Below are 22,285 nucleotides of genomic sequence, written 5' to 3' on the forward strand. Positions count from 1 at the left end.
GTAAAATAAATGTTTGAATTGTCTGTTCCAGTAATTTTGTGTCAGTTGAGACCGGTTGGCTGAGAAATTGTTTTTCGGTGGTATTTTGTTATAAAATCTGAGTCTTTCCCAAATTAAAGTACAGAACTTTGTAATTGAGGTATTAAAAGTAAAAATACTGTTGTGACAAAGTAAATATACCTCGTTGGCTTTTTTTTAAAACTTTTTTTATATATATATATATTTGGACAAGCAAACATTTATTCCTCTTTTGAAACAGTAACTGATGAATTAATAATTTGTTCAACAAAAATATCAACAGTCTAATATATGTTGCTTCACTGTTGATTTGAGGTTGTTTTCCTGAGAATCTGTCTTTGGTCTGTTTCTGTGATTCATCTGTCCACATTATTCCAAAAAGGCCCGTTCTCCTATTTTCACTGTCACACTGTAGTTTTGCTCTGATGTTCATTTTGGACAGCAAAGTGTTTTCCCTGCCGGGCCTCCCACGCAGGTCAAACTTGTGCAACCTCTTTCTCGTTGTAGACGCCTGACCTTTGACCCCAACAGTTACCTGCAGATCCTGTGAGGAAATCTTGTGCTTCTTGTCGACTTCTTGTGCTGAATTTGCCGAAGTTATCAGTCCCGGACAAAACCGGCAGTCGTTTGAAATCTACACCACCTGTAGAGGACTTTTCTTACAGTGGAATGATTTATTTCAGAGAGGATCAGGATCTTTTTAAATTCCTTGACAGAATCATTAACATCCGCCACCTTGTTTCTGAAGGCCTTAGAGAGCTCTTTAGATCTTTAGATCTTGGCGTGGTGACCACACACTTGAAAAGCAAAGACAACACCTGACCCTTGATGTCAAAGGTTGAAATACGACTCTTTCTAATCACTGGCACCTAATCTGGAAATCCTGATTCTAAGTTTATGTATTAGAAAGTGTGATAAACGGAGGGGTTTACTTACTTTTTCCGTGCTACGGATGCATTTAAATCACAAAAATGAATATAAAATGTCAATTTTATGTGTCATTTCTTGGAGTTTATCACGTTGCTCTGTAGGCACTGTATCACCAAAAAAAAAATGAAATAGAAGGAAGTCAACAATTTGCGTTTACGTTTCTGGACTTCCCTCGCCGCCAAATGACCCCTGTCAGCATGTTAATGTTAAATATCATAATATTAGATCATTATTACGAATGCAGTAGGGTTAAAGCAGCATTTTATTGACGCATTTGGTTGCGTTCAACCTAATTATAACAATGATTTATTATTCAAAAACAATTGTTTTTCATAAGCTGAATTTACTCTTTACATGTCAAATATTAGCATGTAAAGTAACTTTCAGACTCCAACAGAGAAATTGAGTAGTGCACTTCCAGTGAAGCAGAAGTTGCTCTCCACCAAACGTCTCAACACCGAAGTAAGGGGAGCGACGGCGCAGCACCGAGGGCGGTCGTTAACCACTAGATGGCGTATTAGCTCCACCGACCCGCCGACGGCGGTCCGACCCCATCTGCTACCGTCAGCGATCCACTCTGTCAACAGTGCCGCGGGGGGCGCGGCGTAATATTCAATACATTTCTACAAATGTACAAACCATGAGCGCGTACTCCCCACAGCAACGAGTCATGTGTCATTATCGTTAGGAACACAATACGCCGCTGACAAGATATCTGTTGTACGGCTCATTTTCAGAAGTGCTCCGGCCTGTTCGCTGCACTTTTTCTTCCCCTTTCATAATTCTCGGAATCAGCAGAGTATCGACTGGGAAAAACGCAATAACCAGAGGGAGCCGGTGAAGTCCATCTGCAGTATGTGGATGATATATTTATCCTGGCAGTAGAGGCCTATTTGCTAAGTGAATAAAATGGTTTGCAATTGATGCTGAAGACAGATTACAAATGTCAAGAATGTTCATTTGGCTACGCTCCAGCATGAAGAAGGAAAACATGGTCTTTTTTTTTTTTTTTTTTCTTTTTCTTTCATAGGTTGTGTAAATTTGCAATTGTATGAACATCACGAAGGCTTTCCCGGATCTCTGAAAGTGTATCGTCATGCCGCTCTTTTCTCTTATTTAACAGGAGTCACGCTGGCATATGGAAAATGACGTCAAGTATAAAATTATTTGAACTCCCAAGAGCGGTGGATTAAAAAAAAGTCACATTTCTTTGAGCTGCTGAGTCACAATTTCAAACTTCAGCTCGCATCTCAATCCCAAAGTTCAAGCGAACCGCGTAAGTCAATGCAAATTTATTCCCAAACTTTTCCCAGTTACATCCGAACCTTCTGCCGGGCCATTTTCCCATGTTATGCCATGACGTCAGGGTTGTTAATGATAGGAGCTAACCCTCTCCGGCCGACCTGATTCCTCCCCCCTCTTGTCCTGCCCTCTCTCTCTCTCTCTCTCTCTCTCTCTCTCTCTCTTACCAACGCCTTTCCCTCCAGGCCTCGACACCCCTCTGCCACCCACGCCTCTGATGTCATCCCGCCACAGCGAGGTGGAGCAGCAATTTCCTCCCGCCGCAACTCGCTCAATCTTTGATGTTGTTACGCTGCCTCCAGCTTTGGCTTCGACACCGGTGTCTCAGTGTGTGTGTGAGACAGATCAAGGTGAATATTGGGTGCAGCCTTGAGCTTTGTGTGTGTGTGTGTGTGTGTGTGTGTGTGTGTGTGTGTGTGTGTGTCCGAATGCATGCATTCAGGTCTGTTTGTCTGGTATCATAAACAATGTGCACTTGACCCAGTCTGGCTACAAAATCCGGTCTATAGATTTCCAAACACACCCAGGATGCCCCGGATCAATAGTAATACAGAGGCTGCAGAAAACCCAGTGTGTGTGTGTGTGTGTGTGTGTGTGTTGTTTTGAAAGATGACGGCAAGACAGATGACTGACAGCTCAGACAGTAGGAGAGCAGCGTTGTGGTCAACGCTGAGGAGAAGCAAACATGGGAGAGAGGGAGAGGTTGCGGTTTTGGTTAGACATTAACCTCGTGGAATCGGCTCTGGACCCGTCTCGCTCCCAAAAACCACAGTTTTGTAACCGCAGGTCGGAGGAATTAAAGAAAGAGATTCGATTTCATGTTGCGAAGAGGTTTTGGGAGGAGGGACAACAGCTCCCGGGCCCGGGGCGAAAAGGAGGCCATGTGTTGACCGGAGGGAGCAGCTCGAGTTCAGGCTAATGCCGCCGCCGAAATAACTCCAGCTTCCCACGGTGGGTTCTCTGAAGTCCGCCCCGCTGTAGCTCTGAAGAAATGAGTCGGTCAGAGTGACATGTTCCAGACTTGACCCTCCTAGATGACAAATCCAAGAACTGGCAGAATTCAAATCTCATCAAAATCAGACTTTTTCTTAGGAAGCCGTGATGTTGCACTTATAGATCCTGACGCCACCTGCACGAAGACATTTTTAAACCGATAGTGAGTCATTTTGTCTTCCTGAGATTTGGACAAAAACCTACGCGGGAAGGTAGCTTACGGGCGGGAGCAGGTTGAGCTGCGGTTCTGTCCGAGGATAACAAAACCCACCAAGCACAACATCTAAACAACACTGGTTGTGTGAATGCCGAGTCATCAGTCATTGCTTACCAATTAGGAAGTAGAAGAGCTCCAACTCCAGAAAAGCCCTTTTTCACTGCTCCACTTTGGACGGAGTCAGGCGAGCGGTTTCCACATTTCCAGTCGTTGTGCTAATGTAAGATAATCAGCTGCTAAGAGAGGAACGGTCTCAGAGCAGAGGGAGCTATTTTGGGGAGGTGAGGTGTCAGAAGAGACGTGTGTTGGACAGGAGGAGCCCAACCAGTGTGTGTGTGTGTGTGTGTGTGTGTGTGTGTGTGTGTGTGTGTGTGTGTGTGTCTGTCAGTGTCTAGACTGCCACCGGCGTGTTTTCTCAGATGTGAGGCTGCGTTAAGCCTTTCGGGTAAGCAAACATCCCGGCTACGTGTGTGTGTGTGTGTGTGTGTGCGTGTGTGTGTGTGTGTGTGTGTGTGCGTGTGCGTGTGCGTGTGCTACTCGTTTTGCTTAAAAGCGTGTTGTGTTTGTTGCTCACTTACCTGTTTGTGATTTATAGTGATGGGAGCGAGTTCTCGTTAGCTAAAATAATCAGGATTTATGAGTCTCTCAGTGCTGTAAGCGACGGGCCAGAGGCTTCGCCCCACACAGGCGCACACAGCTGGGCTAATTGAGTTTGCTTATTACTGTCTCGTCCCTCCATGAAGGGCTCGTTCAGTCCATCATCAATCACACGCACACGCTTTCTAATAGTTTGTGCCTTTTGCTTTTCTTCTTTCTGCGCACGGTGTTTGAACCTTTTTTTGTTGTTGTTGTCTTTTTTCGAGGTGTGTCCGGCACACGCGTGAGCGCCTTTTCTTCAAGTGTGCACGTCCCACTGTGGACTACACACACCCTGGTGTCCACCGGGACGTCTCTTTTGTGACTTTGTGATCCTCACTCGTCGGTGCTTGTCTGCATCTTCTATCTTTAGATGTTGCACACATTCAAAAGTCTGTGTGTCTAGCAGGGATTGGGAGAGAGTGTGTGTGTGTGTGTGTGTGTGTGTGTGTGTGTGTGTGTGTGTGCTGAAGTGCCTTAAACTGTAATACCACCGACAGCCGCTCCAAAAAGCGTCCAGCTCAATAGACCCCCCCCCCCCCCCCCCCCCCATCCCGCCCCCATTCCACTTTTTCCTCATGAAATACAAAGTCAACACATTTGTTCCACAAGTTTTTATGGTGCCGTTCGCAAAAGTCATTCTTCCTTGTTAGTTTCCTGGCGGTCCATCTGAAAATAATCCCGTCATTGGTTAGAAAATAAGTCTCAAAAAGCTTTTCTGTTTGGGGTCGTGTCTGTTTGATTGACAGGCCTGCGGTGCAGTCAGGTTTTCATTATCAGTGGGCGAGACGAAATGTGGTCGGGTGTGCAATGAGATCGAGTCAGATCCACCGCTCGCTCTCCCCCACTTCGTCCAAATACGGTCACTGCCAGCTCCGAACCAGCAAGAGGGCGGCGGCCAAAATCCAAACTCGAGACGTCATGACGGCCGTTCGCAAACCGACGGGCTCACGACGCTGTCGATTTGCCGCTCGGCCGTGACTCGGCGAGGCATCTTCGGAGGACTTGGTTTCAGGGTTCAGATTAGAGTCAGGTTTAGGTTAGAGTCGGGATTACACATTAAGTTGTTCGGGTAAATAACGCATTATGTCCTCACACAAAATGTAAGCCCATACGTGTATGCATGTGCGCATGATATCCCTTTAAACGCCCTCTCAACGACGGCTACGCACCCCCGTCATCATTCTTGAGGTGAAAACAGAAAGAGACGGGGAGGGGGGGGAGGGGGGGAAGGAGACAGACGTATGGAAACCAAAACCCAGCGCGGTGGCGGAGATGCATACAAATATACAGCGAGTCAACGATGGGGGAGTGAGAGACGGCGAAGAAGGAGGGGGATGAAAGCGTTTGGTAAATGGGTCAGGCCTGTCTGCCAACTCAGGAACACGCACACAGTGCGCAACCCCCGGAGAGACACCCAGACGGTACGGCACGCTGCCGAGAGGAGAGACGACGGGCGAAGAAGGAGAGGGATCACGTAAAAACAAGACGGAGAGCAAGAGGGACAGATGTGTTGGCTCAGACCTGAAGGGGGTCAGCTCGCTAACAATCACACAGGCGTGCGTTGTTACCGAGCTCCTCGGCGGTACGCAGACAGTGTGCAGAAGTTGCAGCCCTATCTGCTGTGTATTTTGAGATGTCAGAGGTTTCTGCCGCCCCGCCCAGATACGGCTGAATTTGCAGAGCTCAAAGAACAGCGCCTTTCCAGGAACGTAAACTATTTCTTACTAAATATATCACACTCGCCGCAACATTTGCAGGTTTGAAAAAAAAAAAAAACATGCCTGATTTGGTTTCCGCTGTGAAGAGACCGTTAACACAGAGAGGAAAAAAAAAAAAAAGAAGCACCGTGTTGAAGTGCTGTGTCATTTTAATCCAACCTACAAAGAGATGCAAGTGATTTAACATTGAAAGCTGGCTTAACAGCGCCTCTGATGTATTTACTGTAAAATTGGCTGTATAATATTTCCTTCATTCTATCAATACTTGGCTCAATGTGCCGCTTTTATACTCAGTTTTCCAGGGAGCTTTCAAAAAGTGCAGAGGCAGCACCTATAACAACCAAAACCCCCATACCTGATTGAACTCTGGCTGCCGTACCCTTTAAAGTATTGTCCTTGTGCTGCAGTACATCGCTGTATCCCCGCCGGGCCTGGAACACGCCGCGGAAGACCCGACGTGTAAGCGTAGACATCGGGTTACCTTTAAAACTATTAGAGCTGCTTTTCACCAATTGGCATTGACCCCACTTAGCACTTAGCCACCCCCTTCTGGTCACTGATTGGTCCATCCTGCAGAGGAGCTGAGAAACCCTTCACGTGAACAGGGTCTTCCAGACTATAATCCGCTGTGAGCGATAATCTTGCGGAGCCAGGCAGAACGTTCAGTCAGTCTGGTCTCGGGGGAAACTAAATGATTGCGAACAACCCCGCGGATTTCTTCGTGCGGTTGCGATCCTGACCCGACGTGCGCTCTTCGGTCGTGGACGGTGACGACCCGCCTCTCGTGAAACGGCTCGTTGCTTCGTCGTCTGCGCTGAAGCTTCAGGTCGGTGGTGAAATCACGAGGACGTGTGTAACTCGGGCAATGACGTTGATCGAGCGACGCAATTTGGAATACTTACACACTGACGTTATTGCATCTCTCTGCTCCGTTGGCTTCACCGTGCTGCTCTCCGTTCGTACACAACAACAACAACAACAACAACAACAACAACAGTCTCAGAACGTTCAGATTGCACCTCGTTTGTGTGGTGAAGGCGTAGGGAGAGCGGATGATACAGGTCGCTGATGTTGTGTTGTTGGTTTGAGTTAACGTTGAGTTCATCTGATAATACCACGTCCCACAGAGTTTTGTCTGGGTTGATTTGTTTGGGTTTAAAATGCAGTTTGATCACTTCGGTACCTTTTTTTTTTTTAATTCTACTGTGTTTATAGCGACGTACGATGATCGTCGACATCGAGGAGTGCTTTTAATTATCGGCCACGCAGCATCAATGCAAGATGTCTGCAGCATTTCAATGATTCTTTTACATTCATGTACTTTAATCAACCTTGCTGAGTGACAGGTCTGACAGGAGGAGGGGGAAGCGGTCTCTTGACCTGTGACAAAGACCCTGACCCGCGATGCTGAATGTGGTTCGGCCGGCTGCTGTTCAGGCTGCGCCGGTCATTTTTTATGGTACGCTGCTGCCTGATGAAAGGACAAGGCGCGTTTGTTTGTCGGACTGGAACTGCATCAAAGGAAAGAGAGAGAAGAAAGGCGAACTAGCCAGGCTGTCACTGAAGTGAGAACTGCTCCGTGGCCGCTTGGCTTGAACAGATGAAAGGGTTAATGTCATTTGACAACACTCAACAATGAGTAATGACTCCAAAGCCTCCCATGCCTTCACGCCGTTTCACTCGCAACCCTCCACCCCCCCCCTCCCTCCCCTCCCTTCCACCCCTCTGAAACATGGCCTTATTTACTGTACAGCCTCTGCCTTGTTTGTCTCCATTGTATGCGCGGCAGCCTCCTGCCTACCGTCTGTACGTGCCTAGGTAAACACGTTTTGGGAATAGCGGTTAATCCATCATGGGCGTCACGCTGAAATGTTTCTCCCCCTGGGCCCTGCAGCGCTGCGGTATCAGGTGGAAGGGTTCCACTTCCTGTCTTTGTGGGCAGGTTCCTGGCCGATGGGGACAATCTCCCTATTGGCCCCCGGTGGATTGAACATACATACCCTTGGGTGACTACCTGTTCCACCGCAGCCCTGGAAGGCGCCACTGTGGGCCCTGTGAAAAGGGCGTGTGTGTGTGTGTGTGTGTGTGTGTGTGTGTGTGTGTGTGTGTGTGTGTGTGTTAACATGCATCATGTGTTTATGAATAATAAGGAAGTTGTGATTTCGGTAGTTTTGAATAGAACTTTGGGAATTTTCTTAAGATTGTTTTCACTCCTGTTTCCCGCAGTTGTGGTGTCAAATCTTGACGTGAGAGGACGGTCACCGTGGGTCATGAGAAAAGATGCATGCCAGTATCTCTCTCCCCAACCCGCACACGCACACGCACACGCACACACACACACACACACACACACACACACACACACACACACACACTTCCACAGGATGAGTGTCCCTCGGTGAGCTGTACAGATTTTAAATTGAATCTCTCTCGTCCGCGCTGTGGGTGACCTTCCCATTCGGAGCTGAGGAGTGTTTCAGAAAGCCAATACGGCCGCCGTGATTTCATTCTCACAGCCAGACAGTGACAAGCAGGGAGAGAGAACCAAAGAGACAGAGAGAATGGGAAGGCTCCTTGTTACTCTCTGACCCTGTATGTGATTATAAAAGGTGGTACAGAAAAGCTGGTAAAACCTCAACAGGTGGGTTAGTAGATATTACCTGTGCATTACATGGAAATGAATATGTTAAATTGAATCTTCAAAAAGAATACAACATTTCGTGTTTGTGTGTATATGCTCAGTGTTTTGGAAGAATTAAGATGTTAATATGCTTCAAAAGAACTGTTTGTAACTTCAGTATTTGAGGGCTTTTTTCAGCTTTATGAAACTGACAATATGACACCCACACATCCTTGATTAAGTCCTTCTTCTGCCACGTTTTTGTGTACACAACTGAGTACAACAAAATAAACGGTGCGCCTTTATCTCCATTTGAAAGAGATTCGTACCGTTCGAAAACAAGCTTTCCATGCCAACTTCATTCGTAACATCAGTAAACACTTGTTTCACTTATACTCCATCCTATGAAAGGTTCAGTGTGTAGGATTCAGGGGGCTCCATCAGCACAAATGGAAGATAATATTAATGGTTATGATTTCATTTGCGTATAATCACCTTCAAAGAAGAATCTTTGTGTTTTTGTCACCTCGGAAAGATCCCTTCATATCTCCACAGGGACAAGGTCCTCTTCTACGGAGTTCACCATGTTGCACCTCCATGTTTCTACAGTAGCCCAAAAGGAACAAACCAAACACTGCCTCTCCAGAGAGGACCTTTCACATTTTTTTACACACTTGGAAACAGAGTCATTACGAGGTGTTTCTAAATCTTACACACTTCTCCCTTAAAGTAGAGAACTATTGAATAATATAACTGTGTTTTGTTTGATTTTTACCTGAGGCAAGTTACGACACTGCAATCAAGCTTCATATTCACCGAGCTCAGACAGAAAACTTGATTGTGTTTCACTTTTTCGCCGGCAGGGCGCAGCCATCTTAAAACAAACTAACTGACGATGTCACAGGAGTGGTTAGTCTCCGCTGTTTGCTTGTACACATGCTCCAGGTGTATATACATTTTTTGGGGTATTTTGCTTGTGTGTGTGTATCAATATTTTCCTAGTAAATATTGCTGTTTCTGCTCAGACCCAGTTGATGTCACCAGCGGATATCTGACAGGCTCATTGTTTTGACAGTAGCTGTAGAATAAGGTGTTAATAGCTCGTGTTTTGGTGCAGTAATCCTTGTTGAGGTACTGATGACTGTATTATTGGTGATATCATTTACGGTCCGAGACCGAAATATTTTGACCGGAGAGTTGTGCGACTGTCCCACTATTCAGAACTTCATCTCCACTTTAAGCATTCAAAACCCAACGCACAGAGACTCTGACACACGAGGCCTCTTTCACACCAACGTGGCCGCAGAAAAACACATCAGAAGAACTCCCACCTTGGCGAGGGACAGCCTCTCCGCAGATGGCTTTCTCACCAAACGGCACACTGAAACAAAAGTTCACTTCTACCACTGTGGGTGGAGTGAGAAGGATGAATGCATCAGCATCTCAACGATGGCCCACAAGACACTGTGACGAAGACAGAATGCCGTATTTCGATCCCTATAAGTATGACTTTGCGGTGCTGTTTATCAAATTGAAATAGAAAGTCACAAATTGACATAGCAAATTAAGTATAAACCCCTCGAAGGTCAAATAACAGGGAGAGGAGAGAACTCTGAAAAGCAATAATCTCCCATCAAACCAGCCGACTAATGGGGCCCAAACTATTTCTGTCTAAACAAACCAGAGACAGCACTATAATGAGTCTGCCACTCACCAAGAGACATCAGCCCTTTCACTCTGGAATCATTTCCAGGTTACATGCTTGATAGTTTCAGCTGTGTCCGACTCACCTTGAATTCGCTATTGGTTATTGTTTTCTGAGACAAAATACCTCAATTTATTCTGTTTCTGACACTTTGTATTGATAATTTTTTCTACCTTTTGTTTTTTTATTAAACTTTGTTAAAAAAATAAAAATGTGGTTAATTTTTTAAGCACGTTTAATATTTAGTCAGCGAAAAAAAAAAAAAAACACGTAAAGTACATGACTTAAGGCCTGGTGATACCAGAAAGAAGCACTGTTATTAATCTAACAATCTTCGTGTCTATTGTGTTTATTGTGAAAGGTGTCCAAGCAAACAAACCCAGTAGCTATTGATAACAGACTCATTAGCTTGGTTGTTTATTATTCAAAGATGTATTGAATTGATTTAATGGTTGAAATATGCTGTTTCAATTCCTGGTGCGGTTTCATACATGATGAATATTATTGTAACTGCTCATCAATCCATGTTAAAATGTAAATAATAGGGGTGCCCCGTTGGTAAAAAGATGTTATACTGGTTTTAATTTGGCGAGATTAAAAATGTCAGGGTGAATAGAGGGAAAGTAAAAGTGAGAAATGAAACAAATCTGAAATAATGCCACATCTCTGCTTGGCTTGTTTCACCCAACTAAAATACGTTCTGATGCTCTTTTCTCTTGTTGATGCCAATGAGAAGCACCATGGGTATAAGATCAATAACTCTCAATTCTGCCAGTGAGCATGGCTTTACAGCAGAAATCTATAGTACTGTTTTGAATTATTATTACAAATCCATTGCTCTTGTTTTTCCGTGTCCCTGCTCGAAGAGGTGGGGAGGTTGTAGAAACAATGAGACTAAATCAATGGCTACGGCAAACAAAAGCACGCCCTGCGGAGCCCGCAGCATAGGTCAAGCCAAAATACAGAGGAAAACATGCAGTATTATGATTAGTGTGATTCAACAGTTCTTCCTGTGTTTGCTCCTCAGAGAGGTTGACACTCCGAGTGGTGGAAGAGACGGAGGGATGTTTCCATCTATCGTTCGGGAGGTAATGAAGTCATCGTCTCCCGGTAGATGTGTCCTGACCCTGTCGTCTCCTGATGGTGAGTCATCCGCCTGTCGCACCGGTCACGAGCCCCACACACTCACAAGCGGATTCCTTCCCCACACACAACACACTCAAACCCTCTCTCAACTCCCCTCCTCTTCTGTCTGCCCATAGTTTACAACCCCATCATAACAAATCACTGATATTCGACATAACACCATTAACAAAGACATACACACCACGGTTAATATCGTGGCTGAATTAAGAGAGTAGGACGGCAATGTTGAACATACATGTCCAAACACGGGCAAACATTAACGCTGCGCACATGTTGCCTTGGTAATGGGAACATGACATGGTTTAGACTTCAAGTAAATTGAACTGACTTGAATGAATTATGGTCATCGAGGTGGCCACCATGGATTAAGATCATATATGCTCACTCTGCTCAGTCAGTGCCAGTCAAAATTTTTCACACCTAATTTCTGACCATAAACAGATTATTACATGTAGCAGAACAACATTGTGCCCCGGAATAATTCTCTGCCACTTTTTTTTATTTATCTCAAACACTGAAAATATAATGTTCATTTCTCTTGTTCTGGTTGTAACTCATTCAAATTTTTGAAGTGCTTGAAGAGCCAATCATTTCTAAATCACATGTCACGCAAGCGAGACAATTTAAAACAAATGGGATGTCAAAGTATTGATATTTAAGGTGCATCGATTGATTGACGATGCCAACTCAAAGCCTGGTTTTAATCCACCAGTTTGCCTGTTAAAGTTATAGCATTACACTGTAAATACAAACTTCCTGTGTCTGTTTCAAACTAAAAGCCCAGTACTGTATCAGGTGACAGAAACCCTTCATTTTCTTAATGAGGCTTTTATTGTGAAATGTAGCTTCCCATTTCCCAAACAGGGTTCGACTTAATTTGGGGTTATGCTTCAGGGGTAGCAGATTAGGGATAGGGAAAAATTGGGTTTAGTTATTGTCGTGTCAAAAAAAGACCTTCAACTTTATCAAATGTGTCCAAATTCTTCAATTGTCAAAGTGTCACATTCAGACAAAATTATACAAAGAGAAAAATATTTGCAGGCTGGTGGAGTTCAATGCAAAAACATATTTACTGCATAATAGAAAAAAGATACAGAAAAGCGGAGAGTTGGTCTCTATGGAAAGCAGCTCTCCATCAGGCTTTTACCAAACAGCCTTTTTATTTGATGTGCCTTGTCATGACTTGCGAGGACCTTTTAAAAGCTTATCAGTGTCCGTGTCTGGTGATCTGACAAAAGATCATCCCATTCGATATCAACTGACACTCACGCCTCGAGGTGTCTTATTTTATGTCGTACCATATTTAATACATTATTTCCATGTAATTTTCCATCGAGCAGGTGTCGGGTGCATCTTTTGTCAAGGTTACTTTGGCCTGTTCTGCAGTTACACTGTCTTACCACTGCTGGTGCCTCTCAGAGAACATATGTAAATGCTTTTTCATTATTTTTTTGGGGCACTTTAATCAACCAGTATTTTTTTTAATGAATATGAATAATAAGATCACAATGTGCCTGTTTTAATCTAGCATTATTTTCAGGATTTAGAGACATGAAATAAGAGAATAATAGACCCGATTCTTTCAGACTAGGATGAAGTAATAGATGCTCTATGTATGTCAACCTATTGAATATAACACCTTCAAAATAATCACTAATAGTGGAGAACACGCAACACTATTATCACAGAAGAAGTCAGGTTGGGATTGAACCTAATTCGATTTAGTTTAAAGTAAGCAGAAACCTAAATTAGTGAAGAATATCCAAGTCCTGTTTGGACAGCAAAGAAGCCGACTTCCAACATGTCGCCGTAAAGGAGAAGCCGCATTGAGCTCTGTAACTCCAATATCATTACTGACTTTCAAATCCACAACTCACTGCTGAAAAAAGAAATGGCATTACTGTAGTGCACTACTGAGTAAGGCGATCCTCCCCGACACGGAGCAGATCTAGCCGTGTATAAAGAGACACAGATGGGGATTCTGGGAAAGCTTGAGAAGCGGAGGACAGCTGAAGTCTCTGTTTGACAGATGCCCTGGCTCTCGGCGGAGCAGAATTAAATAGTTGACATAGTTTGGATGGAGGACTTTCACGCCCCTTCTTACACACTCGCTCGCTCTCTCCCGAGCGCACACACACACTCTCCGTCACGGAGCGAGCTGTCCGACAGAACATTAACACGTATTAGCCGTATCATCTCTCATCGACACTTAATGCCGCCGCGCCGGGTGTTAACACGCCACAAGCCGCGCTAATGCGCTGTGGAAGAGTGCAGTTTAAAGTGGCACCTTTTAATGCACATATGGTTACATTCATAAAGACATACGCGTATGACTTACATGCAAAATGTGTCAAAAACTGCAGCAGGGAGGCCCCCCCCCAAAAAAAAGAACCTGACCTCGGGGACGTGGACTTAACAGTATCATGCATGCATTACCGATTCAGGAATAGAGATAATGTAGAGTGTGTGAGCGGCGAGCTGCTTCCTCCAGATGGTTAGCGTGTGTGTGTGTGCTTTCTAATCCTATTTCCTCATGTCCGTAGTGCCGGTTTAATTGCGCAGTTACGCGGATCGGAAGGAAGAGTTTCACAAGTTTTTTTGTCCACAGATGTAACACACACACACACACACACACACACACACACACACACACACACCTTTGACACCCGATTTATCTATGGCTCAGATGGTTAAGAATCTCAGTAACCACATGATACAGTATCATGGGTTTATGGAGGAGTGTCTGTTCAGGTGGGATCAAAAGGCTTATTAGTGTGAAAGAGGGCAGCAGTAAGGTGTCGAAGCTCCTCCACACAGTGTGTGTGTGTGTGTGTGTGTGTGTGTGTGTTAGTATGTCCACGGACCAGCGGTACCTCAACCCTGTCAAGTCATGATGGAATCTGTAATTGATATACCCCAATAGTTGCCACTTCAATTTTCTTTTGAACTGAAAACCAATACTGATTTTTTTTTTTTCTTTCTCTGGCCTCATATATGAAAGTACAGTTTTGGATTTTCAGCTGATACACTGTGCTCACCCGCCCCCTTTTTACTTTTCTCTCACTCACTTTCTCTCCTGCCTTTTTGTCTTTGTTGACCTTGCTGAATTCCTTCTCTGATCCCGTCTCGTCTGTAATCTCGCAGCTTCTTTCTCTATTGATCGCCCCTCTTTCAATTTCTTTCTCCCTTCGTCCCACTTCTGCTATAACTGCATTTGCTGACAGTTTTTCATCGCTGTGTTTACGCAGCTCACACTTCTTGTCTTTTCTCATTCCTCAGTTTTATTTCCATCTTTCCAACACCCTTTTCTCCCCCTTCCCTTCCTGTTTATTCCCCCTTCTCCGTGATCATGGGGTCTTATTGGTGCTAATTGGATGATTTCGTGATGGGATACAGCTGACCATGCTGCTTTGATCCCAATCTGCTTTCATGAACTTTTGCTGAATGGAGGCCGGAAAACACGGATTATTTTCCCCCCAGGATCCGTGGATGTTTTGAAACGTTCTCTGCCTCATAATTGATTTTCCTTTTTCTTTTAGAATTTGTGTTTGCTTGGGTGTTTTCACTGCAAAAAAAAAAAAGCCCATTTTAGCAAGTCATACTCTGGTGGGGGGGCCAAACACTTGGCTCTGATAAAAAGCTTTTAAATATCTGCCAGTGATCGGAGGTCATCGGCAGATATTTATTTCAATGGCAGCTTTGTGCATTTCAAAGATTTTTGAGGAACTATATCTTATAGAAAGAGTTGGGAAATAAAATCCAATGTTGCTCTGTCCAAAAATGATAAACAAAAATTATGAATTGGATATTTTACATTAAGTAACTGACATGGTTTGTAAATCCCATCACAGTTGCGCTGCTTCGGGTTGTCGTTACGTAACTATATCATCACCTTTTACCCTGATATGGTAAACTTGTTGCTTATTTATCACACAGCATCAGCGGAGTAATACTGTAATATTGTTTGGAGCCGTGTTTCAAAGCTCCATTTCTGCTCTTTTAGCTCGTTTTTGGTCTCTACCACCTCCCGAGGGAAATATCTGACCCATGGCTGCTTAGTGAAGCGACGTTTATGTTCCGTTTGGTGCTGAGCAGGTACAACTGTGTGAAGAAAGATTTTGTTTTCCTGCTGCTGCTAAAATCGAAGCCAGGGCAGTGGTGACAGTGAAACCAGTGATGGCTGGATTCCACCAAAGTCGACTGCATCGTGTTCCTCAGCTGATCGCAGCCCTTCTGGACAAGCTTGTTATTCCACCAGACAGTGTACAGTGCGATAGTGAACCCATCTGCTCCGCTAAAAATACACAGCAAAATAAGCAGCAGGGCAAGAAGATGCAGAGAGCATCTGGTCAATTTTCTAAATAAAACAACCTGTGCAGACTTCCGATAGACATCAGTGTCTCACCACCTGGGTGGTCTTTCAAGTCGGAGAGGAAATGCATTCTCCTCCCGCTTAACAAGATCTGTCTGTGAAATGTAGTCACAAAACAGCAGCAATTCTTTGATCCACGTCTTTCATAACTTAACAGCAATAACTTAATGAGTAGGCCACAGCAGAGCAAAATCTGAAATTACTACAATAAACACATTTAATACAGACACAAAAAGAAACCATTTAACTACATTAACACCCGCAAGAAGCACATGAATCAAGAAATAATGAGCAAATATACAAGTCAACAAATTTGGCGTCCAATGTTTTCCTAACTTTAAGTCTCATTGTTGCTTATTTGATTACAAATGTTATGTTTAATACTTAAGAAGTGAAACCAAGAAAATCTGGGCATTGTTACAGTTCTAATCATCCACACTTGGCCCAAGATCATTAACCACTCACTTGGTTTTAATGTCAAACGCGGCCAATACGACCTCAAACAGTGCGTTTGTTTGGGTGCCTGTGTGTGAGTCCGTCTGTCCGTTCGACGGCTACAAATGTTGACTGATTTGTTACCTTTGATGAACCCCTGCTGATCTCGGGAGAATTGCCTCTCGAAAGTTGGAGGCAGTAATTATAAGTTTGCCCTCCGCTCCATAAGAAAGTTGCAGGTCTAGTTGGTCCAGTCATCTCTGATGGAGAGATAAAAGAGGAGGAGGAGGAGAAAGGCTTGATCTCAGCATACTTGAGAAATAAATGACTAACCAAATAGGAGGGCTCAGCCAGCCGTGACCACAATCAATGGGCTTTCTCTAAGTGTCTTCGATTTAGACACACACTCCTCTCTCCAAGGCAATCTCGTTCTCCATCTCTCTGGATATATATATATGTTTATATACCTCCATGGCTTTTTCCTTCCCTCAATCACTCTCTTCCACTCTTTTTTTCCCCCCTTCCTTTCCACCTTCCCTTTTCATTTTCCGCTCCCTCATGTACCCCTCTTTTGTTCTATCCCATTTTCTTTCCTTGCATAATATTGTCTTTCCTTCTTTGCTCCTCCTGTTTTGTCTTCCTTTCCTCCCCTTTCCCTCCTTTTCTTCTCCTTCCCCTTCTGTCCGTTCCTTCTGTCGTTACCGTTCCTGTTTTTCTTCCTCTCTTCTCCCTTCATTCATCCGTCTTCTCTTGCTTTGCCTTCCTCATACATCTCCCTCTCCCCTTCACCCCTCTCCTGTGTCTCCCTGCACCCCCCCCCCCCTCCCCATTCTTCCCCTCCTATTCTGAGCTGGTATTGATTGAGTCCTCACAGCTTCATTAGGATTCTCCCATTCACCTTGTTGGATGCAGCCCCGGGGCAGTCATCCAGCGGGACTCTTGAGAGAGGCGCGCTCGGGTTACATGTCAGCTCTTCCCATATTTCACTTGTAGCGGACTTACTTTGCCTTATCTGCTCATTCCAGGCTGCTGAAAGTGCGCTTCAAGGGTGTTCTCGCCTCACCCCCGCGTCCTGGAGTTTACTGTCACGAAGATGTGTCACAGGCAAACCGGAGGTGAAGACTTAATTTAGGAGTGTGTGTCGGGGGTGCTTTGCATTCATTGTGCTTGAACAGACTTCAGAGAGTTTCTTTTTCCCACTGTTGAGCTGCTCTTCTTCAGAACTTCACCTTTTGACCAAGGTCTTTGATGTAAGAATCTGTACTCTGTAGACAAAAGGGGGATAAAATGAGGAGGAGGAACGTAGGAGACCGTTAGCAGAGTATTGTAGGCAACATTTTTAAAAGTAAGTTGTCAACCCGAAGTCAGTGGAAAGCTGGACCTTATCCTGACCCTGGTCTAACCCCAAAAACATGTGGGCACGAGAACTGGACTAAGGAGTAGTGAAAGAAGGTAGCTGATCTGATGAATCACTTTTCCTTTCACTCCACGTGGATTTTGGGATGCAGCACGCATTTTGAATAGTCTACAAAATCAATTAGTATATTCCATTATTGTTCTTATAATAAAAAATTTAATCGTTCAGAGCGAATTTCTAACAGTAGTTTTGCTTGAATTGCCCATCCCTCATGTTGATGGACAGGTGTAGTTTACCTGGTGAAGAGTTGGCAGCAGGATGCACTATGGGAAGAAGGCAAGCCAGCGGACGCAGTATGATGCTTCGGGTTCTGGCATCCATGTAGATGGAACTTTGACACAAATGTTTCAGTGGACATCCATTGGCAGGGTGCAATAACCCAAAATTATTACCTTGTTGTCCGTTTCGTGTCTGCCGGGTGAAGCACTCTCACTCAATACTGGGCCCAATTTCAAAAGTTATTGTCTCCCCCGGACAAACCCAGAATGATGGGAATAGGGTCCAAATTGAGAAATAACAAGTTTCCCCTTAACAGAGGCAGTTTCTTGAAAATCTTTGGAAATAGCAAAACATGACCCTAAAATACAGAGATGCATGACTGCACAGTACACGAGTAAGGCCATTCAAAATGAAATTCTTGATTGTTTTGCCGAGATGGTACAAAGTGACGTGATCAAGGAAGTGAATCTTCAGTGGACTTGCTAATGAAACCAAGGACTTTAGCAAAAAGGAACAGATATCTGTTGTGACAATATTTTACTCCGATGGAGTTGTTCATTAGAGTTGTTTAGACCTCCAGCAAGCTGATGGACTGGATGCAGCAACATAATCATTTCGAGCCTTGAAAGGTGTGTTCAGGAATACAGAAGCCATCTGGTGGCTGTGATGGAGCATCAGTGATGAGCAGACGGCACTCAGGTGCCTCTGCCAGAGTCAGAGAGGAGGCAACGTATGCCTGTTATCTGCACGGCAGCGCACACTGCTTAAATCCTATTTACTGCGCTGACATACGGGTCTGGGAACACTTCATTGTTGATTCTTTCCAGTTGTTGCATCCTATTGGACGTAGAACTCTGGTTGAGTTTGAAACTACTGAAGAAGCCTTTAACCAATCAGCATTGACCACCATGTCCCATATGTTGTGCAGTACGACTCTACCGCCGCCACCATCGTGGCTGAGCAAACCTTCATGTGACCAGGGTTTCCAGACCGTATTCACATTGGAGACTGCAGCTGTGAGTCATGGTCAGGAGGAACCAGGCTACTGAGGAGCTCAGGATGAGAGAGCATTAAATGCTGTGTGAGCTGTGTTGTGTTTGGTGCCACTGGGATATGAAGTGAAGTATGCGAGAGTACAGGTGTTTAAAATGGAAAGATTGCAGGTGTAAGGTGTTCCCCTGGGCTGCAAACACTCGGGGAAAAAGCTTCGAGGCAAATATGTGTTTTGGAAGTGTGTATATGTAACCTGTACATATTTAATGTTTTGGATATAGTAGTTGAGATATTGAATGTGATTCTTTTCGATGTTTTGAGGGGGATTTGGAGCGGAGACCTGCCAATATCTAGTGCTTGTTTTTAGTAGCGATGGGCGTTTCAAGCAGAACTACTGTTCCAAATTCGCACGGAACTATTTGATTTTTTATAGACTATTCGCCCCGTTCCATCACCCGACCGTGGGTACACATGAATATAAAGAGATCGGCCGTTCGCTCGGTGCTTCACTCCGATGAAGTTTTCTTATTCAAATATTCAAAATTCGTGCCTCAATCCCTAGTTTTTTACCCATCAGTTGAAGATTAATGCATTCAAAAAATTCCATGTGCTGCGTGTGCACATTAACAACATTTTGTGGCCACATGACACTTCACTGAGTAAGAAGGTTTATTATTATTTTTAGTGTAAAATACATTTAAAAGAATTGGGATTACATGAAAGTACATTTGACCAAATTTATAAAAAGTAGAGAGCCAACCAAAAGCCTGTGTGCCCAGTATAGCAGCAGTCTTTAAAGCTCATGTCGGTTATAAATGGAAACAATTTCCAATATGATGTCTACATACTTACTGAGCACTTAACAGTAAGGGGTGATAACAATACTCACCCTGTCTTCACACTAAATCGAAATACAACTCTCTCTTGCTCCTGTTTTGGTGAATTCCCTCATTTCCACCCTCTGTGGGTTTCAGCGTTGAGCTTTTACACCCTTTCAGCTAATGTTTCAAGCAGACAGTTCGTCATGACTTTGCCTAAATATGTCAGTGTGTGGCAGGCCGACACAAAGCAGAAGCAGGGGAGGGAGAGTCAGTCATGTGGGAGTAAAAACCCCAGAGAAAGCAGGGGAACCCCGTGACCAGAAGTCACACTCTGATAACCCCGAACATATCCACCTCCAGCACTATCAAACGTGTGTGTGCAAACACAACAACATTCGGACGTTCACGCACACACAGTGGTTCTGTTAAGATGACATTGAGATGACATATTCCCATCATAGCTCTGCTTTTCACTTGCCTTTCTCAATTTCAGCCGCTGGCTAAAGACGTTATGCAGACCCTGTATTTTAGATGTGTGTTTGATATGTGCAATTTTATGTTTTCACTGGACAGCTGCTGTCGTCCCTCATGCGAGCAGTAAAGCACAACATGATCGATTGTGGTGCTGATGCATTTAAATGTAGAAATAGTTTTGGCACTCTGGTTTGAGCTCATGTACAGACAGAGGAGAGAGTAATGCTATCTGTACGTGATCAAGAAACACAGTTTTTCATTGTGTATAATTTAAATGATTTTATTTCATTGCTGACATTTTTTGTTTTTTTTGGTAAGTAAACTGTTTCAGACCCCTCAGTGGTGTCCTATGCTGATGATGTTATGCTATTTAAGCTACTTAAATATATTTTTTTGAAGTATATGCAATACTTTTACAATATCATTTTTATTTATTTTAAGATTTGTAGTACAAAATAATAAACTTTGTTTTAAAGTGCAAGAGTTAGCCAATGCTAGTTTTCTGATCCTTTCAGTAGTCATTTTAAAAACTAAATAAAAACTCAAAGCTGCATTAATCAATGCTTTATTAGTCAGTAAAGTGAAATGTGTTGTTTAAAGTGACAAATTCATGACGAATTGTATCCTAACTCTAGATTCGTTAAGAGCTCTGAATAGCTTATTTTAGGATTTTTTTTTTTTTGGCCAGTCAGCTCTAAATAGCCTCGTTTCCAGCTGCTGCAGTTAATCGCAGCGACATTTTAATGCGAACATGGTTTCAAGACTATGAGCACAGCAAATGTGCCCAATGTTTACTATATAATCATTTCAAATGTGTGCTAATGCTGCTGGATGTCTAAATGGGCAGGTTTGCTAACATGCCAGTTCTGTAAATTAATATCGTATGTCTTTTTTTTTTTTTAAGTGGAAAAAAATATATGCAATTTTAATAAATATCACTGAAATAAGCCATAAGCACAACACAATAACAACGTGTATTACACGTGTAGCTTAATTGTATTGTATATAGAAGGAATTGTAAGGTCATTTATGCAGCAAAGAAGCATACAACACTCAATGAAAGGCAGAAACCTGTAAAATCAACTCATGAAACTTGAATTATTAATTAAACATAATGGTCAAAAAACAAAAAAAGCTAAATGAACATCAAGATGGGCACGAAGGCTTCAATAGGTAACACATAATGAACAAATGAAATGAGAATTTTTTTTAATTTTCCATTGATTATAGAGGAAGCTCTTTGATCTTGTGTCTCGGTAGCGGCGACATTCTAAAGGATTTTCATCCCAAAGAAAATGAAATGGAAAATAAAATAAAGCTGTTGTTTTTTGGTCACAAAAATACAAAATCTGACATCTTTTTACTCCACGTCCACAAATATCTGCCTTCAAAGCCCGTATCGCTCAAAACCTTGTGTGTCTACATGTTCCCTGACATGTCTGTGTGCATATGAAGTGCTGTTTAGCGTTGAGTGCCTCTCCGTGCTGCGCTCCACCCTTCCACCTCCCGTCGCTGCAGGGAGTGTGGAGGAGCTGCGAGGGCTGCTTCGGTTCTCCAGCAGACACTCTGTTTATTTAGCCTGACATTCCTCCTCTGCTCTCCGAATAAGAGAGCCGGCTCCTCTGCCGAGTCTCATCCTGACTCACGTCCGCCCCGTCACGACCAATGACATTTGAAATGTGTGTGTGTGTGTGTGTGTGTGTGTGTGTGTGTGTGTGTGTGTGTGTACTGTATGAGTGTGTGAAGCTGGTGCACACTTAAGCGTTTGGAGGAAGCATGTTCACATGTGTAGGAATGCAGTCGTCCCCCGGTCGGCCGAGTCACCGTTACCGTCATCGGGTCTTCGTCAGCGTGCGTCTCCACGAGCGTGTCGGCGGCGGGTGACGGGCCGCCCCGCGGGAAGCCGCTGCACTTGACGACAGATTGCATTTGCGAGCCGCCCTCCGCCCGATGAGCCTCGCGCTGAGAGAATAACCGAAGCGGCGGCGGCGGCGGCGGTCTGGTCGGCCTGTCCTCTCTCACCGCAGCGGGAGTTTATTTACCCTTCGCTTCTCATTAACGCCACCGGCTTTCGCCTGCGCACGGTGGCCATTTTGGATGGTTGAGTAGAAGCCGCGGTCCTCGGGGGCCTGTAATGAGTCACTGGGGTTTTCTGTCGATACCGCTCACGTGGACGTCTTTATTTGCCTCTGCTCAGGGTCTCCTCTAATTGATATTGAGTGCTGACTCGCATTTCGGTTGGCACGTGTTGAAGTGCTTGTCACTC

At 44.2% G+C, this 22,285-nt stretch overlaps 1 protein-coding gene across 1 annotated transcript in view; it reads left to right on the plus strand.

Moving 5' to 3' along the window:
* Positions 1-5,437: 5,437 nt before the first annotated feature.
* LOC138196877 (uncharacterized) overlaps positions 5,438-22,285 on the plus strand; it is a 138,106-nt gene continuing 121,258 nt past the window's right edge. The window contains exons 1-2 of the mRNA XM_069147268.1: positions 5,438-5,520; positions 11,170-11,285. Coding sequence (XP_069003369.1) covers positions 11,207-11,285 — 79 coding nt within the window. The 5' untranslated portion in view covers positions 5,438-5,520; positions 11,170-11,206. The remainder of the gene's footprint in view (positions 5,521-11,169; positions 11,286-22,285) is intronic.

This window comes from Embiotoca jacksoni, unplaced genomic scaffold (genome assembly GCF_022577435.1).
Source record: "Embiotoca jacksoni isolate LCO1_2020_lvr unplaced genomic scaffold, fEmbJac1.0.p SCAF_14, whole genome shotgun sequence".
Taxonomy (NCBI): Eukaryota; Metazoa; Chordata; class Actinopteri; family Embiotocidae; genus Embiotoca; species Embiotoca jacksoni.